Source organism: Podarcis liolepis (genome assembly GCF_965112155.1).
Source record: "Podarcis liolepis genome assembly, chromosome: 2".
NCBI lineage: Eukaryota > Metazoa > Chordata > Lepidosauria > Squamata > Lacertidae > Podarcis > Podarcis liolepis.
This window is the reverse complement of record NC_139555.1, coordinates 44,635,913-44,658,128: the sequence shown is the minus strand read 5'-3', so window position 1 is coordinate 44,658,128 and position 22,216 is coordinate 44,635,913. Positions and strand designations below refer to the sequence as shown.

Genomic DNA, 22,216 nt, shown 5'->3' with positions numbered 1-22,216 from the left:
ATCTGCCAGAAGCTTCCCAAACCAGGTTTTAGGGCATGCAAGGGGGGGTGAATCTGTTCTAGCAACAATATCCATTCCACTGGTGAAGAAACACTTGGATTTCACCCATGGAAAGAAATTGGATTTGACATGTCCATTGCACCTAATCATTTGGTTGAAATTAATTATTCTGTTGAAGAAAGATTAGTCCCTCTTTATTTAGTAGAATAACTTAAATGCTGCACAGACATTCACATATCCATGTGCTATCCCACTAGGGGCAAGTGCTCTTGAGCTTCTGGGGGGACTGATACCCAAAAGCTTATCTCTCTTTCATCCAAGCTTTACTTTGTGCTGGAGTAAGGAGTAAATAAAAAATTATCTGAGTCTCTGAAGCTGCTTGTTATCGTAGCCAAGCTTGAGATGAGACCATGCTTTCCTTTCAAGCCTTCTGTATATAGCCAGAGGGTTCAGTGATAGACATGGTTTTCTCTTTTGAGTTGCAGTTTGGGGAAAGTAAAAGAGCTGAAATCTCTTGTGTGGTTTGTTATCTACAGCTCAGGACTGGTGACAGAAACTCCTGCCTCTAAGACCCACAGCACAGTTGGGATGACTTTCATGGGGATGGGAGAGGGTTGGTGGTGAGCATAAATAGAGGCTGGCTTGTAAGTCACCAACAAATGTGGGCCCCAGATGCTGTGTAAGAAAGCTCTGTTGCAGGAGGGTAGCAGTACATTCCTTTCTTGTGTGTGGTTTTAATCTGAAAGTTGTTTCTCATACTGCATTTTGATAATGGATAATTGCTCTGATTACAAGCATATTGCCTGAAAAGCTGATGCATGCAGTTGAGTCTCCTCAGAGACGCAAGAAGCAGGCTGGATTTTACAGATCTATGGCAGAACTCATCACTTGTGTTGCTTTTGGGGGTGGTGCAGGGACTTGTGTTGCTTATTGAAGCACATCTTTGCAAACATGGGAATGGCTCCTTTCAATGAAAGTGTCCTAACAAAGAAGAAAGAACTCATATTGTAATGTAAAACCACTCATACTTCCTGTGCATCCTGGTTACTTACAAGGTCTTTCCTTCCAGGGTCAGTTACGCAGGTGACAACTTCGTTCGTTACACGGGGGCTACCATTTCTATGGCGCAAACTCAGCGTAAGTACTGAATCTGCCAGTCATGTTTTCTTCAGTTGTACCACCTACTACTACTTAATGAAACCTGCTTTTGGCAGTGGAAGGAACTATTCTCAGTTTAATCTTCAGGGGAGTTTCAATTTTGGGCAAATAGAGGGAAAGGGTCCTTATTCAGAGGAAACCGTCCCCCTCAAAAAAAAAAATTTTAGAGAAATATTGGGGTTTTTCAATGTTCCCCCTTGCATACCTCCCCTTGCCCTCAAAAAAAGGAAAACAAACTGCTAAGGGGTGCATTTGTGCCTCCATACTGCCAAAGGAACACTGGCTGCAGAGAGCATCATGCAGTTGTGAGTTCTCTTAGGCTTCTGAGGCCAGGAGTTAGGCTGAAAGGAAGTAGCTGTTTGTTTGTTTGTTTGTTTGTTTGCTTGCTTGCTTGCTTGCTTGCTTGCTTGCTTGCTTGCTTGCTTGCTCGCTCACTTCCCTTCAGCATGGGGTATAAAATGGGGGAGGGCCTGCAGTGATGCAGGTGTCCTCCAAGCCCAATGTCCCCTTTGTATCCTTAGATAATTCTCCAAGGCAGCTCTCTTTCCTCTGCTCCTTGGAAACCATGAACCCTCTGCTCAAAGCAAGTGGGTTCCAGGCTAACTTAAGCAGATGGACAGTGATGTTGTGGGCTGTTCTTGAAGCTGGCTCAGTAGAGCCAAGCCTAGAGAGTTCATGGCAGCTGTTCCTAGAACTGGCTCTGTGAAGCTGAGAATAATTCATGGGAGTAGAAGGGAAGAGTAAAAACAGAAAGAACCTTACCCTTTGCCTTGTCTTCCTTTACCCCCACTTCCCCAAATATGAACCAAAATTATTTGGTTCATATTGAGAGCAAAACCAGTTTATACCCTGAAGTTAGTATATATATATCAGCAAGTAGTTATTGCAAACATTCTCTCTCCTTAATTCCTTAAAAGTGTTTGCCTGGGAAGCCTATGAAAAAGGCTCTGAAGTTCATCTTCAGGCAGATCCTACAAAACTTGAACTCTTGTATAAGTCCTTCAAAGTGAAAAAAGAAGACTTCAAGGAGCAGCAGAAAGAAACCATCCTGGAGAAGGTAAATCAGCCTCATATATAAGCACCAGACTAGTAGCTGTTGACAATCAGAAATGCAGCAAGCAAGATTTACTGAATTACATATTTTGAACAGAACCGTGGGCCAATTTGTAAGGTTTTATAAATTTGTAAGGTTTTATAAATAAAAAAACCCCTTCATTTAAGCCCCTTAAAAGAATGCAACACACAACAAGGAGTAAATAGGTTCACAAACCAATTGATTTTTGAGGTGGAAATAGATTTATAGTCTAACCTTGCTGTGCATTTGCTTTAAAAAAATTACTGCTAGAATTTTATGCAGTTTTGCTTGTGTTGGTGTGTTCTATTCTACTGAAGAGAAATTTGAAAATGCTTTCAATACACATGCACCTGAACTCTTTTAAAAGAGCACAGTGGACAGGCGATGACCATTTTGCGCACGTACAATTGATGCACAACCGCCGACACGCGGGTCATTTTAATGGCAGGACAGGGGCAGGACAGGCTTCTGTGTGCTCTACTGACCAGAAACACAACCCCGTGCAAATTGGGTTGCCTGTATATAAGTATAGTGTTTCCTGTAATATCCAGATAGGGATTCTTGATTAGTAAAATACTGTATAGTTAAACTGTAGATAATCCTTTGCTAAAGATTTTTCCAAACTTTATTTCTTAACAGTACGGGGGACAAGAACATCTGGATGCCCCACCGCCTGAGTTACTGCTTGCTCAGACGGAAGATTACGTGGAATATTCTAGACATGGAACAGTTATTAAAGGCCAAGAGAAGGCTGTTGCTCGTTCTAAATATGAGGAAGATGTAACTATCAACAACCACACAGTAAGTAACCAAGAACAGGAAACCTTACTAAAAATAAGGCTACACTTTATATTTTTGAATAAGGGTTCTACTGCTCAGAATTAATTCTGAGCTGTGCTCCCCTTCAGCTGCAAGCAGCCAAATTCTGGCCTGCATGCAGTTCATAGGTATGAGTTGAGTTCTCCTGTGCTTCCATAGTCACTACTCCACTGTAAAGCAGTTGGTTTTAAAAGTTACTTATTACAATGATTCCTTTGCAGGGAGAAGCAATAAAAGCTGCCTTCCCTCCTTCCGCTTATTGTGGGCAGAAGGAACCTTCCTTGAACATAGGGTGACATCTAGATCCAGCCCCATCGTTTCACTTTGCAAATATTTGACTTGGAAACTTAAAAAATCAGTTTTCAAAATTTGCAGATACTGTACATCTGTTCAGGGCACAGTTCAGCAAAAATGAAGCACTTTATGTCCCATTTTGGCAGCAGAATTATGCATATATTCAGAAACTCAGTCAAGTAAACTAAAACATCAAAAGGGCTGAACTCTGGGTTGCCCCAGATGTTGCAACCTTTCCTCATAGGGCAGTTGCTCTAACCCTTGGTCCAGCAGCCTTTTCTCACAGTGGCCAACCAGATGCCTCTGGAAAGCCAACAAGCCGGACCAGAGTACAACAAATCCTTCCTAAGTTGAAGATTTGACTTTAATAGATGTTTAATAAATCCTCTAAGTAGATTTCATGATTTCAGGGAAAGTAATATTTCTCAAAAAGTTTAGTTGTATCCTGAACAACATTTCTATAATTCTGTAACTTTACATCAGCACAAGCAATGGTGGTAAAAGTAACTGATTTTACTTTTCATTTTATTCCCCCTGCAGTGCATTTGGGGTTCCTATTGGAAAGAAGGCAAATGGGGATACAAGTGCTGCTACTCATTTGTAAAGTATTCGTATTGCACCGGAGAAGCTGGAAGAGAAATTGCTGTAAGAACTGGCCTAAGAAATAAATTTTCCACTTCTAAGTTTTAAAAAAGCAGGCTAACACATGCTTCTCCTGTTGAATTTTATTTTCTCTCCTATTTTCTCTCTCTACAGAACGCTGATGAGGAATTGCCCATTGAAGTGCCTGAGGAAGAGTACGTGACCAAACAAAGAACTCTAGTGGAGGTAGGTTGTCTTTTTCTCCTGCCTGCTTCCCTTTACAAAAGAAAAGAAAACCCTATTGGTGTGTCAAGAGGAAGAGAGATAATTTTAGTTTGTAGAGCAGGAATGGGGAACTGCATCCAGCCAGCAGGCCAGATCTCCATGCCGACTGCAGGTCACCTGCCATCACTAGGTGAAGTTGTTTTTCTTTGCAGACAAACTTGAACTCAAATCAGGCTGCAAAGAAAGGTCACTGCAGCCAAAACCAGCTGGGGTTGTAGTCAGTGCCAATCAGCTAAGTGACGCTGATTAAAACCTCTGCTTTTGGCAGGAATCAGTTGCGCTGGGGAGCTCAAATCAGGAGTTCTTTAATGACACTAATCTCAGCAGAGCTTGTATTTGGCATCAAATTTTAAAGGTGCCAAATGCAAGTCCTGCTTAGCAAGAAACAATTGGCAGCGCCCTTTAATCATTCCTTTGCAGCTGTGTCTTTACTTGCTCCACACCTGGTGTTACATACATCTGGTGTGCAGCAGATGGATGTGGTTTAAGGGAAACTGCCCCATGGGCCCAATTAAACCCCCGCCAGGCCTAATTTGGCTTGTGGGCCGGAAGTTCCCCACTACTGATATAGAGGAATAGTTCTCTTTAACTGCAAGATCCGCCTAGTGGTTATTCAAAATAAGAAAGCACAGCCCATGTAACATTTCATCCTTCAAAGTCTCAAAAAGTCCCTAGGTTCGTTTACTGCAAGTTGTTATACGTGGGGCTGCCTCCGAATACTATTGCTTTTTTCCACCCTCTGCAGATGCATCAGGAAAAACAAAAAGAGGAGAAGAAGAAAAAGAAGAAAAAGCACAAGAAGAGTACAGGTTCTGATAGTGAAGAAGATAGAAAGAAACAGGAAAAATTAAAGAAGGTATGCTTGAAATAAGAATAATCTGCCAGCTGCATTTTTCTTGCTTATTAGTAATTTTAAAACCGATGGATTCCTTTTGTTAGCAGATGTAAAGTGCTGAATACAACTTGGTGACTTTTAGGCATACTCTTTTGGGTGAATACTTGTGACGGTGTTTAGACCAGGAGCCAACAGCTGGAATCCCATGGGCTAAACCTACATTATGCCACATGATCACCTTAATGCTGCAGACAATTTCTCTCCATCCCTGCCTATCATTAAAGAAACCTCACTCCCTGTATTGGATCTTGCTGACTTCTGTAAACTCATATTGTCACACAGTTATGGATTGTGTTTTGTTTTCCTTTAGGCACTGAATGCTGAAGAAGCCCGTCTCCTTCACGTGAAAGAAATAATGCAATTAGATGAGAGAAAGAGGCCGTATAACAGCATGTATGAGAGCCGAGAACCAACAGAGGAAGAAATGGAAGCTTATCGAATGAAGCGCCAGCGGCCAGATGATCCTATGGCCTCGTTTCTGGGGCAGTAACTTTTATGAAAGAACTTGCAAGCCCACAGGACTTGGGTGTTGTTTTTATATTTGATCACCAAGTAGAACACCTGCCAGTTTTCTGTATTGTATTGTGTATGTGTATATAGATACGGCATATAAATATGGCAATGTTACAACTGAAAAAAGAGAGTGTACAGTTTACATCTTGAGTTTCCTTTGTAAATGGAAATGTTTTGTCAGCCATAACCTGCTGGTTGCAGTTATGATGCCCAGTGGGTTTATTAATTCAAAAAGGCAACGTTCTTCTCTCTCAGAATGTGTCATATCCCCAAACCAAAAATAGCAGGAGTCACTATTTCTTCTGTTTGAAGGGAACAAGAGTTTGGTACTTTCCGCTTGGCAAATACACAGTTGTAACCTACTTTTATGTATAAATTAACTCAGTAAAGTTGGGGGGGGGTATTCTTATCAGAAGTTAACAGAATTCTACTCTTGTGAAGCCATTCGTCTGGTTAAAATCTCAGACAGCTTCTCGGCAGAATTGGCTGAAATTTCCAAGTATCTCGTGTGTCTTAAAAGTGTTGCTCTGGGAGTTAGCTATCAGAACATCTTCCCCAATTGCTCTGCATTCATCATCTAAAGTACCAGATCCTTTTCTTTCCTCCCACTCTCTGTGCTTGCATGCTGGAAGCACTGAATTGTGCTCACAGTTGTCAGCAATAGCTGTGGCATATAATGTTAAATGCTCATTTTTTAGCACAGGTGAGTTGGATTCTAAGTGTAATAGATAACGAACCAGATATCTTCCTTTTCTGGCATCCTTGGGACACCGCTAGGCTTTTGAATACCCTATCCCAAACCATTAGGATAGAGGCATAACTTCATGAACCAGAGTCTGCTTCTTCAGATGCATGAAGTATTGCCCTCAGTTGGAAGATAAATGTACACCTGTAGGCATGGAGGTAGACCATCTTGAAGGAGGGTGCAGTCTGTGTCTGTTCTTCATAGCACTCAGATTAAGAGAGTAGCAACTTCCCCTCACAATGTCACACATTAATGTAATAGTGGGACAGGAATCCCCAGTGAATAGAATCCCTAAATGAATAGAATCATATTTGCTGATAAACTAGAATTTAACATAGAACTGTCGTTTTGGAAGGGACCCAAACCCCTGCAATGCAGGAATCTCAACTGAAGCATCCATGTCAGATGGCCATCCAAACTCTGCTTAAAAACCTCCTGCTTCTATAACCTAAGGGGAACCATTCCATAACTTCATACTCAAGTCTCCTCCTGAAGTTATTTGTTGTCCAATAATAGTTATTGTTCTGGTCAATAGTCGGGTGTCCTGGAAGATTTAAGTGTCCCCTAGTAACCTGGCATTTTAATGAGGCACTTAGACAATCTCTATGGTTTAGGCAGAAGAATGGCTATGTTTTCCTATGATGATAGCAGAGGGGCATTGTTGGCAGATGCTAGATACATTTCATTGGCAAATATGCCCTAGTGATGTAGCTGTTGGGTCTTGGAAAAGGGAAACAATTCAGTTTCCAACCTTCTGGTTTTGAAGTGCTCCTTTGCTTTTTCCATTTTGAATTGGCATTTCTAAGACTTGGTTCCTCCCAAGGCCTGAGAATACTGGACATACTTCCTAAAATGTCAGTAGTTTCTTTTATTGAAATTAGATGTGAATCAACCCTGATAACTCAGGGAGGAAAAAATTGAAGGAAAATTGTCATTTACATGAAAGCTAACAGCACTAATTCTTACCAGGTTTGAAGGGGAATCAAACTTTGATCTAGAGTTCTTTTGTATCCCAAAATGACAGCCGTTCACAATGAAAAGCAGGCTGGCCTTAATCATACTTGCTTAGTTTGTGTATTTCTGTGTCCAGTAGAATTTGCATTTTGATGCAGTTAATGTGCAACACTGTTATTGCCTTCATACTGCCAGCCTGCTCACTGGAGGGCCAATCCCCCAACCACCAAAACCCCATCTCCAGTTCCTCCCGATGTTTCTGTCTTTCCCTTGTGGCTCAAGTAGCAGCCCTTTTCCATCTTTTCTGTGCTCATTCTCTAGAACTGGACATCCAACCCGCTCTATCCCAAACTCAGTCCCTTGTGCAATCATTCCTCACGGTTTGCCATGCTATTGAAGTCTGCTTATCACTGCCACTGCCAAAACTTTGACTCACATACTATTATTTCATCTTCTGTTGCCCTTATTACTGTAAGTCCCCTTTAATGTCCCTGTCCAACAGGAGAATTAATTTAAGGCTCAGCTGCTTTGTGCAACCTTAAAGAAGACACAGTAGCCACAGGGCGAGAACCCATGTTGTCTTATGGGAAAACCCTCTCCCTCGTTTACACACAATTCTGCCTCTTACAGTTCTGTTCATGAATGTAAATTTATTTAGTTAAAATTGCCTTGCCCGTTGTGCTCCAGTGAAGCTTGCTAAAATTTTGCAATGTCAAAATGAGACTGCAAGCTTTAAGAAGCAGGTTCTATTTTTTTGGCTATGAAAAAGTGCCTGTGGAAGACTCACATTGCCTGAAGTGTTGTTTTAATACATACTAAATAGGTCACAATATAATTTCCTTCTCTCGTGATTCTATGATTTTATATATGTACTGCACAACATCTTGGTGCATGATGTTATCTGCAAAAGTGAACTAGCATTAGGTAGAAAACATGAGCCAAGCCTCTTCAAATGTTGGACCCTGCACAACCTGAATTATTTTGATAGGCTTGGTTGATGTTTCTTTTAGATCCTGGTATTGCTGCTTTTCGTTTATTTGATGCCTAGGGGAAAATTTCTTTAAAAGGCTTTTGGCTGTACTAATAGACAATCTCAATAGACCAGCTAAAATCTATCCTGATGAAAGCAAATGTAGTCTAAGCTTAGCATTTTGTTTTTCTAATAAGACATGGTTTATAGTATATTCTCTCTAGGGATGTTGCACAAACACTCCCAGACTTCACAAGAGGGATGGGCCAGCACAATATGTACAGTTTTCCAGTAACTAACAAATATAGCCTGGATTTTATGGACATTGGAGCAAAGGGGACTTTGAGACTGGGCCAGTTGGATCACACAAAAAAGGTGGAAACCTTATTCCCAGGATCAGAAAGGATCAATTCAATACCCTTTGCGTCATCTGCACAAAGCAGTTGCTGGTACCTGGATAAAAGGCATCACTAGTCTAAGGTGGGAGAGGATGCAACTGCAACCAGGTTGCACAAACTACAAAGACGCATGCATGTGCAAAACCAAGGGTGGGACGATGTCATTCACATTCACCATTAGAATTTAAAACATAACAGAAAAAGCAGGCAAGATAGCATGTGTGGATGGTACATGGAGTTCAATCTATTACCTACAGAAGAAAGTTCTGTCCCCAAGGGACATAAACTTCCTTTACCAAAGAATGTGTCTTATGCTGTTACCTTGCATACTATTTCCAGGCTGCTAGGTCAAATTTAAAGTGCGGTGAGCACAGCACAACTTATTAAAAGCAACAGCGGCAAGAATCCTTTTAGCCCAAAAATGGAAACAGCAAGAAGTACCAACGAAAGAAGAGTGGCAGATGAAAATGATGGACTTTGTGGAATTGGCGAAGCTGACAGGAAAAATCCAAAACCAGCATGATCAAGTATTCCAAAAGGACTGAAGTAAATATATACGATATTTGAAAGATTACTGTAAGCAATTAACATCACTAGCAGGGTTGTCTGAAGACTTGTAATGAAAATTTTTCTCCCTTTTTATATTTACTTAAAGCTTTTCACAATTGGAAAACACAGGAAATGCAATGATATATTATAAAGATTAACTTTGAAAGCCATGAAGCGGGAGGGTAGTCACCGGGCTCTAAAGAGCCAAAGGGACAAAAAGTGGATAACAATGATGTGGTTGTATATTATTTTGTCCACATGGAGGATTTTTAGCAGCGCCCACTCATTGTTCTCCCCCTGCCAGCTACATTGCCTTGCCTGCTTCAGAAGGTGCATCATCGGTTAGGTCAATTTTCACTCACTTTTCACAGGAGAAAGAATGGGAATTCCATTTTAAAACTCCCTGTGTGGACGCACCCATGTACATGCCATATGAGAGGAACTGTAAGCAGACTCTTGGCCAAAGCCTGGCTGAGATTTGATTGGACTGCTGCCTGAAGCCAGATAAAATAGCTGTCGGCAGCCAGATTCTGCCTGCCAGCCCAGCATGTTCTGGAGAGTCTCGTGTTGCTTTTAGGTGACCTTACACAAGTCACTCTTGTGTCTGTGGGTGATAACACACAACTCCTGGCCCCCTTTAGAGTTTCTGAGCTTCCGCAGAGCGGGGCTTTTTCCTTTCTTCTTCTCAAGTATCCGGAGCCTTCCAAGCATTTAGCCACATGTGTGCAACGTTTTCTCCCCTGTCTCACGTGACACGAGGCAGAAGCTCAAACATTACACAATAATCAAAATATGCCTCTGGCAAAGCTGAGCCAAAAAGCTGAAGCCGCTGCAAGAAAGTGGGAATGCAAATGAAAGAAACCCATTTTTACTAACGTCGAGCAAGGCATTTGAGAATGCAAAATTGCGAGCCCTTCGTTTAAAGGAAAGGTTTTGCAAGAATAGCTAGGAATCCCACGAAGCTGGACAACTATGCTCTGCGGTGAAACATCTGTTTGAGATTCTTCAGCTTTCCTACTGGATGTCAGGATCTTTTTCTGGAAGACATTTGTGCTCGTGAGTACTATTTTTATTTATTAATATGTTTTCTAAAGAAGACATAGCAGCTTGATCCAGGGCTGCAATCCTAATCCCAGTTTCCTGGGAGTAAACCACAATGAATTCAGTACGACTTACTTCTTAGTAGGTATGGTTAGGCTTGCACTGTGAATCCTACTCGCACACTTATTCTCAGGAAAGTGTGCACAGGATTGCAGCCCTGCAGCCCCCATACATGTTTACTCAAAAGTCAATCCCCTCGGGTTTCATGAGGGCACTGTCACAGGTTTAACAGTGCGTAGGATGGCAGTCTTCGAACGGTTAATTCCTTGCAGACTGGACGGAACTCCTTAATCGAGCCAATTGCAAGTTTAAAAGAAGAATGCACTGGGGAAAACGCTGTGTTTAATTTATGAGAGTTGTCTGTCTGTTCAACCCTTGTAAAACTTTCCTCTTTCGCACAGAAACTTTGCAATAGGAAGAGTCCCAGGGAATCGTTATGCTGGTTCAATAACAGTTAAGCTCCAACTTCTGAAACTGGGGGGGGGGGGGGAGAGAGAGGAGCCAAGTTCATTCCTGGTATCGTTCTCTTCTCTCTTGTTGAACTCCACACCAGACAATTACTACCCTTTTAGACTTGAAGACTCCACGCTACCTTAACGTGTTGTGTCAGGAGTGCCAACCTGAATAAAATATTGTAGGGGCCCAGGTAAGACCCGCCCCGCATAACTGATCACATAATGTGGTGCATGCACACCATTTAAATGGCAATGCCCATCAGCTTGGGGGGACAGCCCCCTAAAATAGTTTATTGGGGGGCCAAAGCCCCCGCAGCCGCTAGGATATGGCTCATATGTGTCATGTCACTGGGTTCTGATCAGAGGATGTGCTGTTTTTATACTAACCTCCTAGCCCTGTTTCTCCTGGAGACCCCCCACAATTTTACCCCCCCCCAAATTCCAACAGTTTAGAAGCTGTAGCCTCACAGATTTGGCCTGAAGTGGCAATTACCACATAACCTTCAAGCATGACTTTGGGACATAGGCCTTTTGCCTTTGGAGGTCAAATTAAAGTTTCTAATGGGATCAGACTGCTCCCCTTATCTACCAAACAAAAGCTCAGGTGAAGGCAAAAAAAACAAAAACCCTCCCATCTTTCCAAATAGCTTCAAATCAATAATAGCAATTCAATTTCTTAGTACCCCTTCACCATTAGGTTCCGTTGTGGGTCACAACATTAGAAAGATACAAGATTAAAATGAGTTTAAACTATTTAATGTCAAGAAATGGCTGGATTCATATTCAGTTGTCAAAGGATAGAATAAAGATGGGCATCAAATCCTACAGTCTACAACGGAATCCAGCTTTTTCCCCCTAATACAGTATCGCAGGGTGAGATTTCACCAACACCTTCCTTTCAACAAACAGGACTTGAGAAAATCAAAAGACAATAACAACAACAATAACTAATGGGACTTGTTACATTTCACAAGTCAATTCCTGTTCTTAGATCCTGCAGATTACCCCTCCCTCAGACAACTCTCCATTGGCAAGCTAGCTGGAACCTAACAAAAATGTAGACTTGGGCCGCAGTGCCATACCTACTTGCTGCCACTTTTGTTGAACTCAGGCTATGTACACATTAGTGGCTGAAAACACAGTGAGGTGGTTTCCCACTGCTGCGTTTCAAGTTTCATTTGCACATTGCAAATGGGGATGGAGATGGATGTCTCCACTCAACTCCCATTACCAGCTTGGTTTCCCCATGCCTGCAACCCCCCTGAAAGTGGCTTTGTGTTTTCAAATCAGATGGAAGGTGGTTTGAAGGAAAAACAACCTACATATATTTCTCAAGAAACATTTTGCCTCACAACAACCTGTAAAGTAGGCCAGGCTGAGAGATAGTGACTGGAGCAGAGGCTCATGCCTCAGTAGGATTCCCTGTGCCTTGTCCGGCACTCTAAGCACAACACTGATGAGTCAACAAATAAATTATATCTGCGCTACTTTTGTTTTCGTGGTTTTTATTTCTTTGGAGGGTGGCTTTTATGGTTCATGTCGCAAATGTAGTTGGACGGAGCTTTGTTTTCTTTTTATTGTCAGCTGCCTTGAGCAACTTTACATTGTAAAAGACAGGATATAAATATTTATAGAGCAACAGTGTCTGAAAAGGGAACTATAAAATAGCCCTTTTTAGTAAGAAAGATGGCAAATGTAGATGAACATCCCTATACAGGTTCCAGGGCTGAATCACCCCTGCTGTTACCCAAATTCAGTCCTGGAGATCCTAGGCTGAAAATTAAACCTTGGGAAGTTATCCAAAGAGCTGCATAGTTTTTGTGGGGTGGTCTGTTATTGGAAGGGGTGTCTCAGATGTGGGTGAGTCTCTGTAGAGTATTTAATTTCTTCAGCAATCAAGGATCCATTTTAGCTCTGCTGATTGTAAACACTCTACAGAGTAGAAGGAGTTATGGTCTCCACACAGATGATGGGAACCCACACAATGGAAAAAAAATATGACTCCCCCCCTCCCCATCCAATATGATTTATTCCCACCCCCTCAATGACTTCCTGTATTTCTAGTTCTTTGCTTGAGGCATCATATGGATGTGATGTTAGCCTGTTCAAAGATTCAGCTGCCTTCTGCTGAGCCAGGACACTGGTTAATCTTCCTCTGTATTTCCCCCTCCCAAAAAAATAAAAACCCTATTCAGTTAAGGGGATCCTTCTCAGGGGCCTAGCCTAGGTCCTGGGATCTTCATGATATGGTGCTAGTTTTGGCAACAAAAAACGTTTATTACACGGTCCCTCAAAAAACTGCAGTTTTCAAGTGATCGATAGAGGGGCATGGGGAGGTTAGAAAGTTGTTGGATTACAGTGTTAGAGCTCAGATATATAAACTAGGTGTCAAATGGCTCCTTAAACCAAGGTTACAATTGCGAATGTCTAGTTGCTATTTTGGGGCAATGATTTTTAAAATGATTCTCAGTTAAACCTCTGGCTAATTCAGATGACAACCTTGAGCTCAGTTAAGAGCCTTGAGAATTTAAAGAAGAAAAGTCACTTGATCCAGGGACAGTCCACAAATATACTGGCCTGTTCTGACCCCTTTTTCTTAATGGTGACTGCTCCTGCTCAGGCTGCACAGAAAAACCATTTGGGTTCCAGAAATTCATTTCAATTGTACAGATAAAACATAACTGATAGAATTCTACAGGGTGGGGTATTAGTGTGCGAAAACAGCCCAGATCCAACAATCCCCAGGCATGCACCTCCAGATGGTGGGGTTAACAGGCGCCAGCCTAGCACCCAGGCACCTTCACTTGGTTGCAAGCAGTCAAAAGCCAGGTACAAAATGTGCCTGATGCCTGGCTAATTGCAAACACCACTGGATTAGACCCTTCTTGCTTTGGAAAGAAAGAGTGTCTTATATGTAAGCTGGAAATCACACTGTGCATGAGAATTAAACATCTTACAAGTCTGTATCTCAAAGGCTGATAAGCTCCAGAGGCGACTGGATCAAAAGCCAGTCCTTTTCTTGGACAGAACCCCTCTGCAGCAAAAAATAAAATAAAATAGGAAGGAAGAAGGAAGTGCATTCTTCCCACTGTTGTAAGAAAAAACTGCTCCCCTTCCCTTATGGGGTATTCCAGAGCCCGTATACCTTAAGTAGGTTCCCTATCGGTAGGAGAAAATAACAGAGGCCAACCAGAGTATATTGAGAAGCACAGCAGCTAGTAAGCCTGATCTTTATTCAAGGAACTGTTACAACAGGGTTCCCACTCCCCACACGCAGGAGGGAGGAGAACCCTGAACAATGGTCCGCAAGCCCTTATCTAGACTTTTGAAATTGCCCACCCTGTAGCCCAATACCACCCCCTAGAACATCATACATACATCACATTTCTGTGTGCTCTGGTTTCCGTCACGCCGGAAGCGGTTTAGTCATGCTGGCCACATGACCCGGAAAGCTGTCTGTGGACAAACGCCGGCTCCCTCAGCCTGAAAGCGAGATGAGAGCCGCTACCCCATAGTCGCCTTTGATTGGACTTTACCGCCTGGAGTCCTTTACCTTTACCTTTTACCACATATATCAAAGAAGGAGGCAATCTACAGCACAAATCCTGCCTGCCAGGATACCTGATAAAGGTCACTGATTATATTACCTGGGCAGTCTGGCAATTCTTTTGCGATGGTTAATACTTTTGTTCCTGAATCCAGGTCACAGGCTCACCCTATGCATACACAAATATGCCCTTAAGGCAGGATTTGCAAGCAAAAAAGACAATGGGAAGGCTTTCCCCATTTGCCTCCCTTCCTGCAGGGGAATATTTGAGGTCATTGGGAGAGTCAAAATGGCTTCAGGGTTGCTCTCCCATACTATTTCAGACACATGGCTCATATATTTAGATATGTGTGCATTTATGAATATTTATTCTATATTTGAGACCTTAAAATTCTTATAACACCACCTTCCGTGCTTTACATTCTATCCAGCAAAAGTGGCTGGCCTTTAGATTCAGTGATGGCTCCTCGGCTCCCTTCTGCTTTGCTGTTTCTCAACTGCTGGATTTCTCCGCCTAAGAAGCAAAGTTATAAATGCTGATATTACCACTGGTGGAGTGGAAGCAACATATATTTATTCTGGCTTCTCAGTGCTTTAAAAATTAAGTCTGCCTGGAGGCTACAGTCCTTGACCTGGAAATTCTGACTGTAAAACTCAGATGTGTGTGTGGATTGGCTGTCATTGCTTAATGCTGTCATTCCCCGTGACGGGGAAATACTTTGCAGATGTCCAGACCCATTCACTTCTCATTACTCTCCTTTTTTTACGGATCAAGCTCTGGCAGGTTTTATGTCTGAGGCCCCAGTTGTGACCCCTCCATCCCTCTGGCTAACAAAAGGGGCATAAGAATTTGATGAAGTTTATACATCTGGTTTTGAAAAGGTACAAGGGGACCAATAGGCACCAGCTTGTGTATTTCAGACATCAAGTATTACAGTACAGTGGTACCTCAGGTTAAGTACTTAATTCATTCCGGAAGTCCATTCTTAACCTGAAACTGTTCTTAACCTGAGGCACCACTTTACCTAATGGGGCCTCCTGCTGCTGCCGCGCCGCCGGAGCCCGATTTCTGTTCTCATCCTGAAGCAAAGTTCTTAACCTGAGGTAATATTTCTGGATTAGCGGAGTCTGTAACCTGAAGCGTATGTAACCTGAAGAGTACATAACCTGAGGTACCACTGTACTACAATAATTGTGCAGTATTAATGGAGCAATACACCAGTAACTGCTCAGTATGTGCAAAGCAGTTGGAAAAAGAGGGAAATGGGGGGGGGGGCTTTTCAGAAATTAGCCCCACCCCCAGCCTGCTTTTGCATGCTCTTAATCCCTAAATAACATTAATTTGTAACACATTTCTCCAGCAAGTGATTTGAAATGAGAAGATTCATGGCAAAGGATTCAGTGTGTGTTTCATTCCCGCCCCTCCAATAAGCCACGCACACACAATTTCTTCCCTACCAACCCAGATCTAAGGATAGGCTTGGGAAGTGATGGCAGTCTTATTTTTTATGTTCTGTTACTGGAATTTATACTCCTCCCATCTCTACAGCTCAGAGCAGGAAATGACACCAATTCATATACAGTGGTACCTCGGGTTAAGTATTTAATTCATTCTGGAGGTCCGTTCTTAACCTGAAACGGTTCTTAACCTGAGGTACCACTTTAGCTAATGGGGCCTCTCGCTGCTGCTGCGCCGCCGCAGCACTATTTCTGTTCTCATCCTGAAGCAAAGTTCTTAACCCGAGGTACTATTTCTGGGTTAGCGGAGTCTGTAACCTGAAGCGTATGTAACCTGAAGCGTACATAACCCGAGGTACCACTGTATATCACACAAACACTCTTACATACAGTCAGGATAAAAAGAAAGTACACCCTGTTTGAATTCTGTGGCTTTACATATCAGGGCATAATAACAATCATCCATCTCTCAGCAGGTCTTAAAATTAGGTAAATGCAATCTCAGATAATTGACGACACATGGCATATTACACTGTGTCGTGGTTTATTTAACAGAAATAAAGCCAAAATCACATAGTACCCTGTTCCATGACTTAACCCCGTTTAAGAGCAGAGTTTTATTAATGAATTGCCTTTACCTTTCAAATGCATCTAAGATGCTGCATAGTCACGGTTTTCTCTTCATTCCCCGTGAAGGCAAGTCACTTATTTCTCCTATTTTGTAGTTTATGTCCGTTTCCTGAAGCTGAGATTATGATGATAGTAGTCTTAATGGCAATTTCAGTAATGCAATAATGCTTAGTGTTTACATCACAGTCAAGAGTCCTCAAAGGACTCCATATTAATTATCTCCAGTAATCCTCTTACAGCAAATGGGAACTGATGCTTGCCTAAAGCAACCTATGTAGTTCATATGTCTAAGGAGGACTTGACATAGCTGTCAACCTTCCCTTTTTTTGTGGGAAATTTCCTTATTCCAGCGCCGTTTCCTGCTGCTTCCCGCTGCTATCCTTGATTGTTAGATATCCCGCAGTCTGTCCCTGGGACTGGTGAGGCTGCTGATCCCTAATTTTTGAGGCTACTGATCCCTTATTTTCAAATCTGAAAGTTGACAGCTATGGGACTTGATTGGCAGTTAGCATCTTGGCAGTAGTTAAGAGCTGCCCAGGAATTTGGCAGTGAAGGAAGGAAACAGATAAAAAGAGCTGAACGTCAGCTTCCTGGCTCACACCAGCTTCCTCTACTTCAGGTGTGACCTGTTTAAAGCTATTTATTTTGCCCATGGCCGTGCTACAAATTCAAAAGGACGATCCACTAACCCACTCGAATTCAAAAGCGCTTCTAGTTAACTTCATCTTCCTCATGCTGCAAACTCTCAAAATCCAAACAGCATCAGAAGGGCAACGTGACACCAGAAAGAACTAGGCGGGGATTTTGGCAGTCTGAGGAGAGGATGAATAAAAAGCTAAATGACAAGTTTCTCATTAAACCAGAGAGAATTTGCACACAAGGCTTCACAAAGGCTTTGGCGTGTTAGGGCAGGCCACCTGTTGACTGGATATTGCTAACCCAGCCTTGGGTCTTTATTCCAGTGTGGCTGGCTCCCAGCACGACATCAGCCTCTGTGGCATTGCAGAAGATTCTAGAATCCTCTTGAGAAAGATCAGGTTTATAAGCTGTATGAGTGTTAGGAGAATGCATGACAGAAAATAATATGGCATCAGTAATTCAGCTATAAGAGACATGAGTAAGCGATGTATAAGATAATGATGATATTTGAGATAATATTATGTTTAAGATAATTGGTTTAATATATGATAAAAATATTGATAATTGGGGACATAATATCCGAGAACAATTAAGATGATTTGAAATAAGGTAATAAATTGCTGTTTATAATTGTATGATTGAGAACGCAGGAAAAGGTGATGTGAGGAAGTCCAAGGTCTATGGAAATATGATTTATGGACAAATTGATTTTATGCATTTTTCCCCCTTTCTTTTCTTTTCTTCTTTTTATTTTGTAAATCTTTTCTATTTCTTCCTGTGATGGCATTATGTATGTTTGTTAACCTTTGTTTTGTTTAAAATCTGCAATAAATATTTTATAAAAAAAAAAAGAGAAAGATCAGGTTCATGTGCTGTGCCTAGCAGAACTGTGGCACCAAAGCAACTCTGCCATCATCTGATTGTATGCTCTAGTCAGCCCTTTCCCATCAAGAGCTCTTTGGACATGGACCCTGGGATGCATATGGATTTGAACTCTGTCTGCTCTGAACCTTGTGGCGCTTTTGTGTGCCTGCTGCAATACAAGCCCATAACTGTCTGCCTTTAATTTCTTACAGGCGTCACCATGATCTCCCTGGTTCTGTTTGTCTGGATTGTGCCCTGCGTGGCCAGTCAGCTTGTCAGCAGCTTTGCGAAAGCAGAAAGCCAGAAAGGTTCCAAGCAGGTCATCTGCAGCGTGCCAGGACCACAAGGCCCTCCTGGTGTGCCTGGAGCTCCAGGTTCCCCCGGGACGATGGGAAGGATGGGTTTCCCAGGAAAAGATGGACAAGATGGAAAGGACGGGGAGAAAGGGGAGACAGGGGAGGAAGGTAAGAGACTACTGCTCCCTTTTAAAGCTCAGTCTGTCGCAATAGGAAATGACACAAAGCAGGAGCATCCAAATGGGTCAGTCCCAACGCAGTCCCAGTTGGGTGTCTACCTGCCCTTATTAATGGTGTACTGTTAAATTTTGAAGTGCAGGTACTTTTCATGACACTCCTAATAGCCACGTCCCTTCTAAACCAAATGGTGCAACAAACAAAACTGGACTTTTTACCAGTGCAGCAGACATTTGGATTTTTGGAGATCTTATTGTTTGAAAACTATGATGGGTCTCTTTTCTTTAGTCATGAGGCTTGAGTTTCTCACGAGACTCTTGGAGAAACCAGGCACCCAAATGACACAGGTGCTAATATCTCGCATAGTCTGAGCAAGGATGATGCTATAAGATGTCAAAATAAAAAAATTCCTTCCAGTTGCACCTTAAAGACCAACTAAGTTAGTTCTTGGTATGAGCTTTCGTGTGCATGGGCACACTTCTTCAGATACACTGAAACAGAAGTTGCCAGATCCTTCTATATAGTGAGAAGGTGGGGAGGGGTATTACTCAGAAGGGTGGTGGGAATGGGTGATTGGCAGATAGCTGAGATGAGCCTCATACCAAGAACTAACTTAGTTGGTCTTTAAGGTGCTACTGGAAGGAATTTTTTTATTTTGACTATGGCAGACCAACACGGCTACCTATCTGTAACTGGAGCTATAAGATGTGTCATTGTCTCTGAAAAATGGAACAACAGCATTATTATTATTATTATTATTATTATTATTATTATTATTATTATCCAAGTGATTAGCCACAGTATTAAAACTGTGAAAGAGAATTATGGGGCAAAGAATTACGGGAATTATGTTTCTGCCTTCAAACAGGAGTCAGCGCTCCATCTTTTTCTGTTAAAAATAGTGGCGTGTTTCCAACATTTCTGCTCAGCTCACACAGCAGACTTCCACATGTGCGACAGATTTCCCCCTCCTCTCCCCTGTAGCCCCTCACCTGCCCTCAAAATCTGCTACAGAGGGTTGAAGGACACCCCCCCCCCACACACACACAGCAGATTGGGGGTGGCACAGGGAGAGGAGGGAGAAATTGAAGTTGGTGAGCATGAGCGGAACTTGTTTTGTGCAGGGTTGGATTCAAACCACGTTTTTAAAAGTCCAGAACCTATTTTGTGTGTGTGTGTTATCATGTATACTAATATTCCAGGCTCAGATACTGACACTTTAAAGCAGTGAAAGTAGCTAAATGCTGCCCTGCCCCCCCACCCAATACAGACAGAATCTGTTATTGAAAGGAATTCCTATTGCACATCCTGGACCGCAGCTATTGCACCTGCACGTAGCAATGTCTTGGAAACACCCTAAAACTCCAGTGGCAGCTAAGTGTCCAGTTACTTACGGAAGTCCATTTCTCTCCTAGGTCCACAAGGCAAGACAGGAAATCCCGGCAAGCCAGGGCCAAAGGGAAAGGTGGGAGCCATCGGGAAAGCTGGTCCTCGTGGTCCAAAGGGCCTGAAGGGGAACCCCGGGAAAAGTGGAGGTGTGGGGAAGAAAGGCCCCAAAGGAGCCCTCGGGGACCCTGGGATGCCAGGCCCCTGCAGCTGTGGGGCAAACAAAGCCAAATCCGCCTTCTCTGTTGCAGTGACCAAAAGCTACCCGAGAGAGAGGCTGCCCATCAAATTTGACAAGATCCTCATGAACGAAGGTGCAAACTACAACAGTTCCAGCGGGAAATTTGTGTGCAGCATCCCCGGCATCTACTACTTCACTTACGACATCACTTTGGCCAATAAACACTTGGCCATTGGGCTGGTGCACAACGGGCAGTACAGAATAAAAACGTTCGATGCCAATACCGGGAACCACGACATAGCTTCTGGATCGACTATCCTGTCCTTGAAGCAGGATGATGAGGTCTGGCTGCAGATATTCTACTCAGAACAGAACGGACTCTTTTATGACCCTTACTGGACAGACAGCATTTTCACTGGCTTTCTGATCTATCCTGACCAGGAATATCTCAATGAAATATAAAGGGAAGACTGTCGACAACAGCAACACCAGCCAACTCTAACAGGGAGTCGGACATGGAAAATGAGAGCTGCAATAATGTACATTCATCTTTGAAATAGTCCCATCTTTGCAGAAACAGTCTTAACCTGGACTGTGTCCCAGAGGCACTGCTATCATGTTTATAGATGATAAGCCCAGGGTAGCCAACATGGTGAGCACATGTTGATGAACTACAACTCCAAACATCTCTGAACATTGGCTAAATTGACCAGGGCTGATGGGAGTTGGAGTCCAACAGAGTCTGGTAGGCACCATGTTGCCTACCTCAATCTAAACCTTGGTGTTTCTTTGTGTCAGACTGTGGGTCCCCTTAAAGAATCAGCCTATCTTATAAATTCTGAGCAGTCAGATTTTTCATCAGTTGTGGCCAGTCGCCATTGCAATATAATTCCCCCCAAACCCAGTAAGGCAATCCAAGTATATGTTGAAACATATCCATTTACAAAATGACAAATTATAAAAACTTTAAAATTGTAATGCCTCCTCCCCAAATCATTTAGATCAGTGTTTCCCAAACTTTTTCAAAAATGAAAGACCCAATTTTGCTTATCTGTCCCAATAATCTGCATGTACCCTGAAACCTGTCAGGCACAGCCCCTCCTTTGGCTAATCTAATCAAGTCTCTTGTTCTCCATCTTAAATCAATGCAAACTCAGATGATAACATCACTGGGTTTTTCTAAAACACCTTTTGTTTTGCTCAGAATCTATCCTGATGAAGTGTTCTGGAGAACTCCCAAAAGGTTGCCCACAACTGTGACATTTGAGAATGATCACAGTTCTCCGCCTAATGAGACACTAAGAAACCCCCAAAGGCAAACGAAAAAGGAATAATTTATAAAGAAAGATGTAGATGACCACATTATTTTAACAGCGGGAAAAAGATTATGATATTCAAAATCAGGAGCTCAACACTGAAGTGTCTTCAAGAGATCACAACACAGAATGATCAGAATATTATTTTCCCTGAATCTTTTTGTGTCCCATAATTTTGCCCTCACAGCTACTGCAAATCTCAGCTGAAGTTAGTTAGGTATGGTGGAGTGTTGGATTAAGGCGAAGGAAACTCGGGTTCAAATCCCCCCTTAGCTCACTTGGTAACTTTGAGCCCATCACTATCTCTCAGCCAAACCTATCTCACAGGGTTGTTGTGAGGATAAAATGGAGGAAGGGCAGAAGCATGTGTGCTGCTTTGAAATCCTTGGAGGGGAGGCAATATTGTTAATGAATAATAAATAATTGGTAAAGGAAAGAAGATATAGAAACCGACATGTATCAGCCACTTGAGGCTTTAATGTTGTATGTATACTGCCACCTAGTGACTACCATCTTCATTGCAAAAGGTGCTGCCTGAACAATACAATGTTGCAACCAAGCACTGGTGTTTTCACAAGTACCGTAAATAAAAGTGCCTTTTAACATGCTCACTGCACATACAAGCAAACGATGCCATGCAGTTTTAAATGTACAGAAATCCAGGTATGTTTTTTACAATCAGCTGAGGGTGGGTGGCTTTCCATTTGCATTTTCAACCCTTAGGAACGTTTTGTCGGTGCTTCCCGATACGGACCTTACATAACAAATGAATAATAAAAATCCATTTTTGTGTGTGTGTGCACTTCCAGGAGGTGAACAAGAAATGTTGCCATGTGTTTTTCCAGTTGTCAATATTCACTGCTCTTCCACACCATTGATCAGTTTATCAGAATGTAGCAGAGCTACACCTCAGTCAATTTCCCCCCAAC

General features: G+C 42.4%; 2 protein-coding genes across 4 annotated transcripts in view; both read left to right on the top strand.

The window, feature by feature from the left end:
• Positions 1 to 6,103, top strand: part of SLU7 (SLU7 homolog, splicing factor) — a 317,865-nt gene extending 311,762 nt beyond the window's left edge. For both annotated transcript variants that reach the window (XM_083482332.1, XM_083482331.1), the window contains exons 10-16: positions 1,070 to 1,137; positions 2,076 to 2,215; positions 2,873 to 3,034; positions 3,887 to 3,991; positions 4,103 to 4,174; positions 4,959 to 5,069; positions 5,419 to 6,103. In XM_083482332.1, the coding sequence (XP_083338458.1) occupies positions 1,070 to 1,137; positions 2,076 to 2,215; positions 2,873 to 3,034; positions 3,887 to 3,991; positions 4,103 to 4,174; positions 4,959 to 5,069; positions 5,419 to 5,598 (838 nt within the window). In that variant the 3' untranslated portion in view covers positions 5,599 to 6,103. The remainder of the gene's footprint in view (positions 1 to 1,069; positions 1,138 to 2,075; positions 2,216 to 2,872; positions 3,035 to 3,886; positions 3,992 to 4,102; positions 4,175 to 4,958; positions 5,070 to 5,418) is intronic.
• Positions 6,104 to 9,915: 3,812 nt separating this feature from the next.
• On the top strand, positions 9,916 to 22,111 carry C1QTNF2 (C1q and TNF related 2). 2 transcript variants are annotated; one of them, XM_083481239.1, is made up of 3 exons: positions 9,916 to 10,293; positions 18,144 to 18,395; positions 19,820 to 22,111. In XM_083481239.1, the coding sequence occupies exons 2-3, from the start codon at positions 18,152 to 18,154 to the stop codon at positions 20,431 to 20,433; spliced, it is 858 nt and encodes a 285-aa protein (XP_083337365.1). In that variant the 5' UTR covers positions 9,916 to 10,293; positions 18,144 to 18,151; the 3' UTR covers positions 20,434 to 22,111. The 2 variants fall into 2 exon arrangements, with proteins under 2 accessions (XP_083337365.1, XP_083337366.1); XM_083481240.1 differs by lacking the exon at positions 9,916 to 10,293 and adding an exon at positions 15,101 to 15,222.
• The last annotated feature ends 105 nt before the right edge of the window (positions 22,112 to 22,216 follow it).

Coding starts and splice junctions, on each gene's coding strand:
- C1QTNF2 (XM_083481239.1), top strand. CDS start 18,152: ATGATCTCCCTGGTTCTGTTTGTCTGGATTGTGCCCTGCGTGGCCAGT. Junction 18,396..19,819: donor AGGGGAGACAGGGGAGGAAG/GTAAGAGACTAC, acceptor TTTCTCTCCTAG/GTCCACAAGGCAAGACAGGA.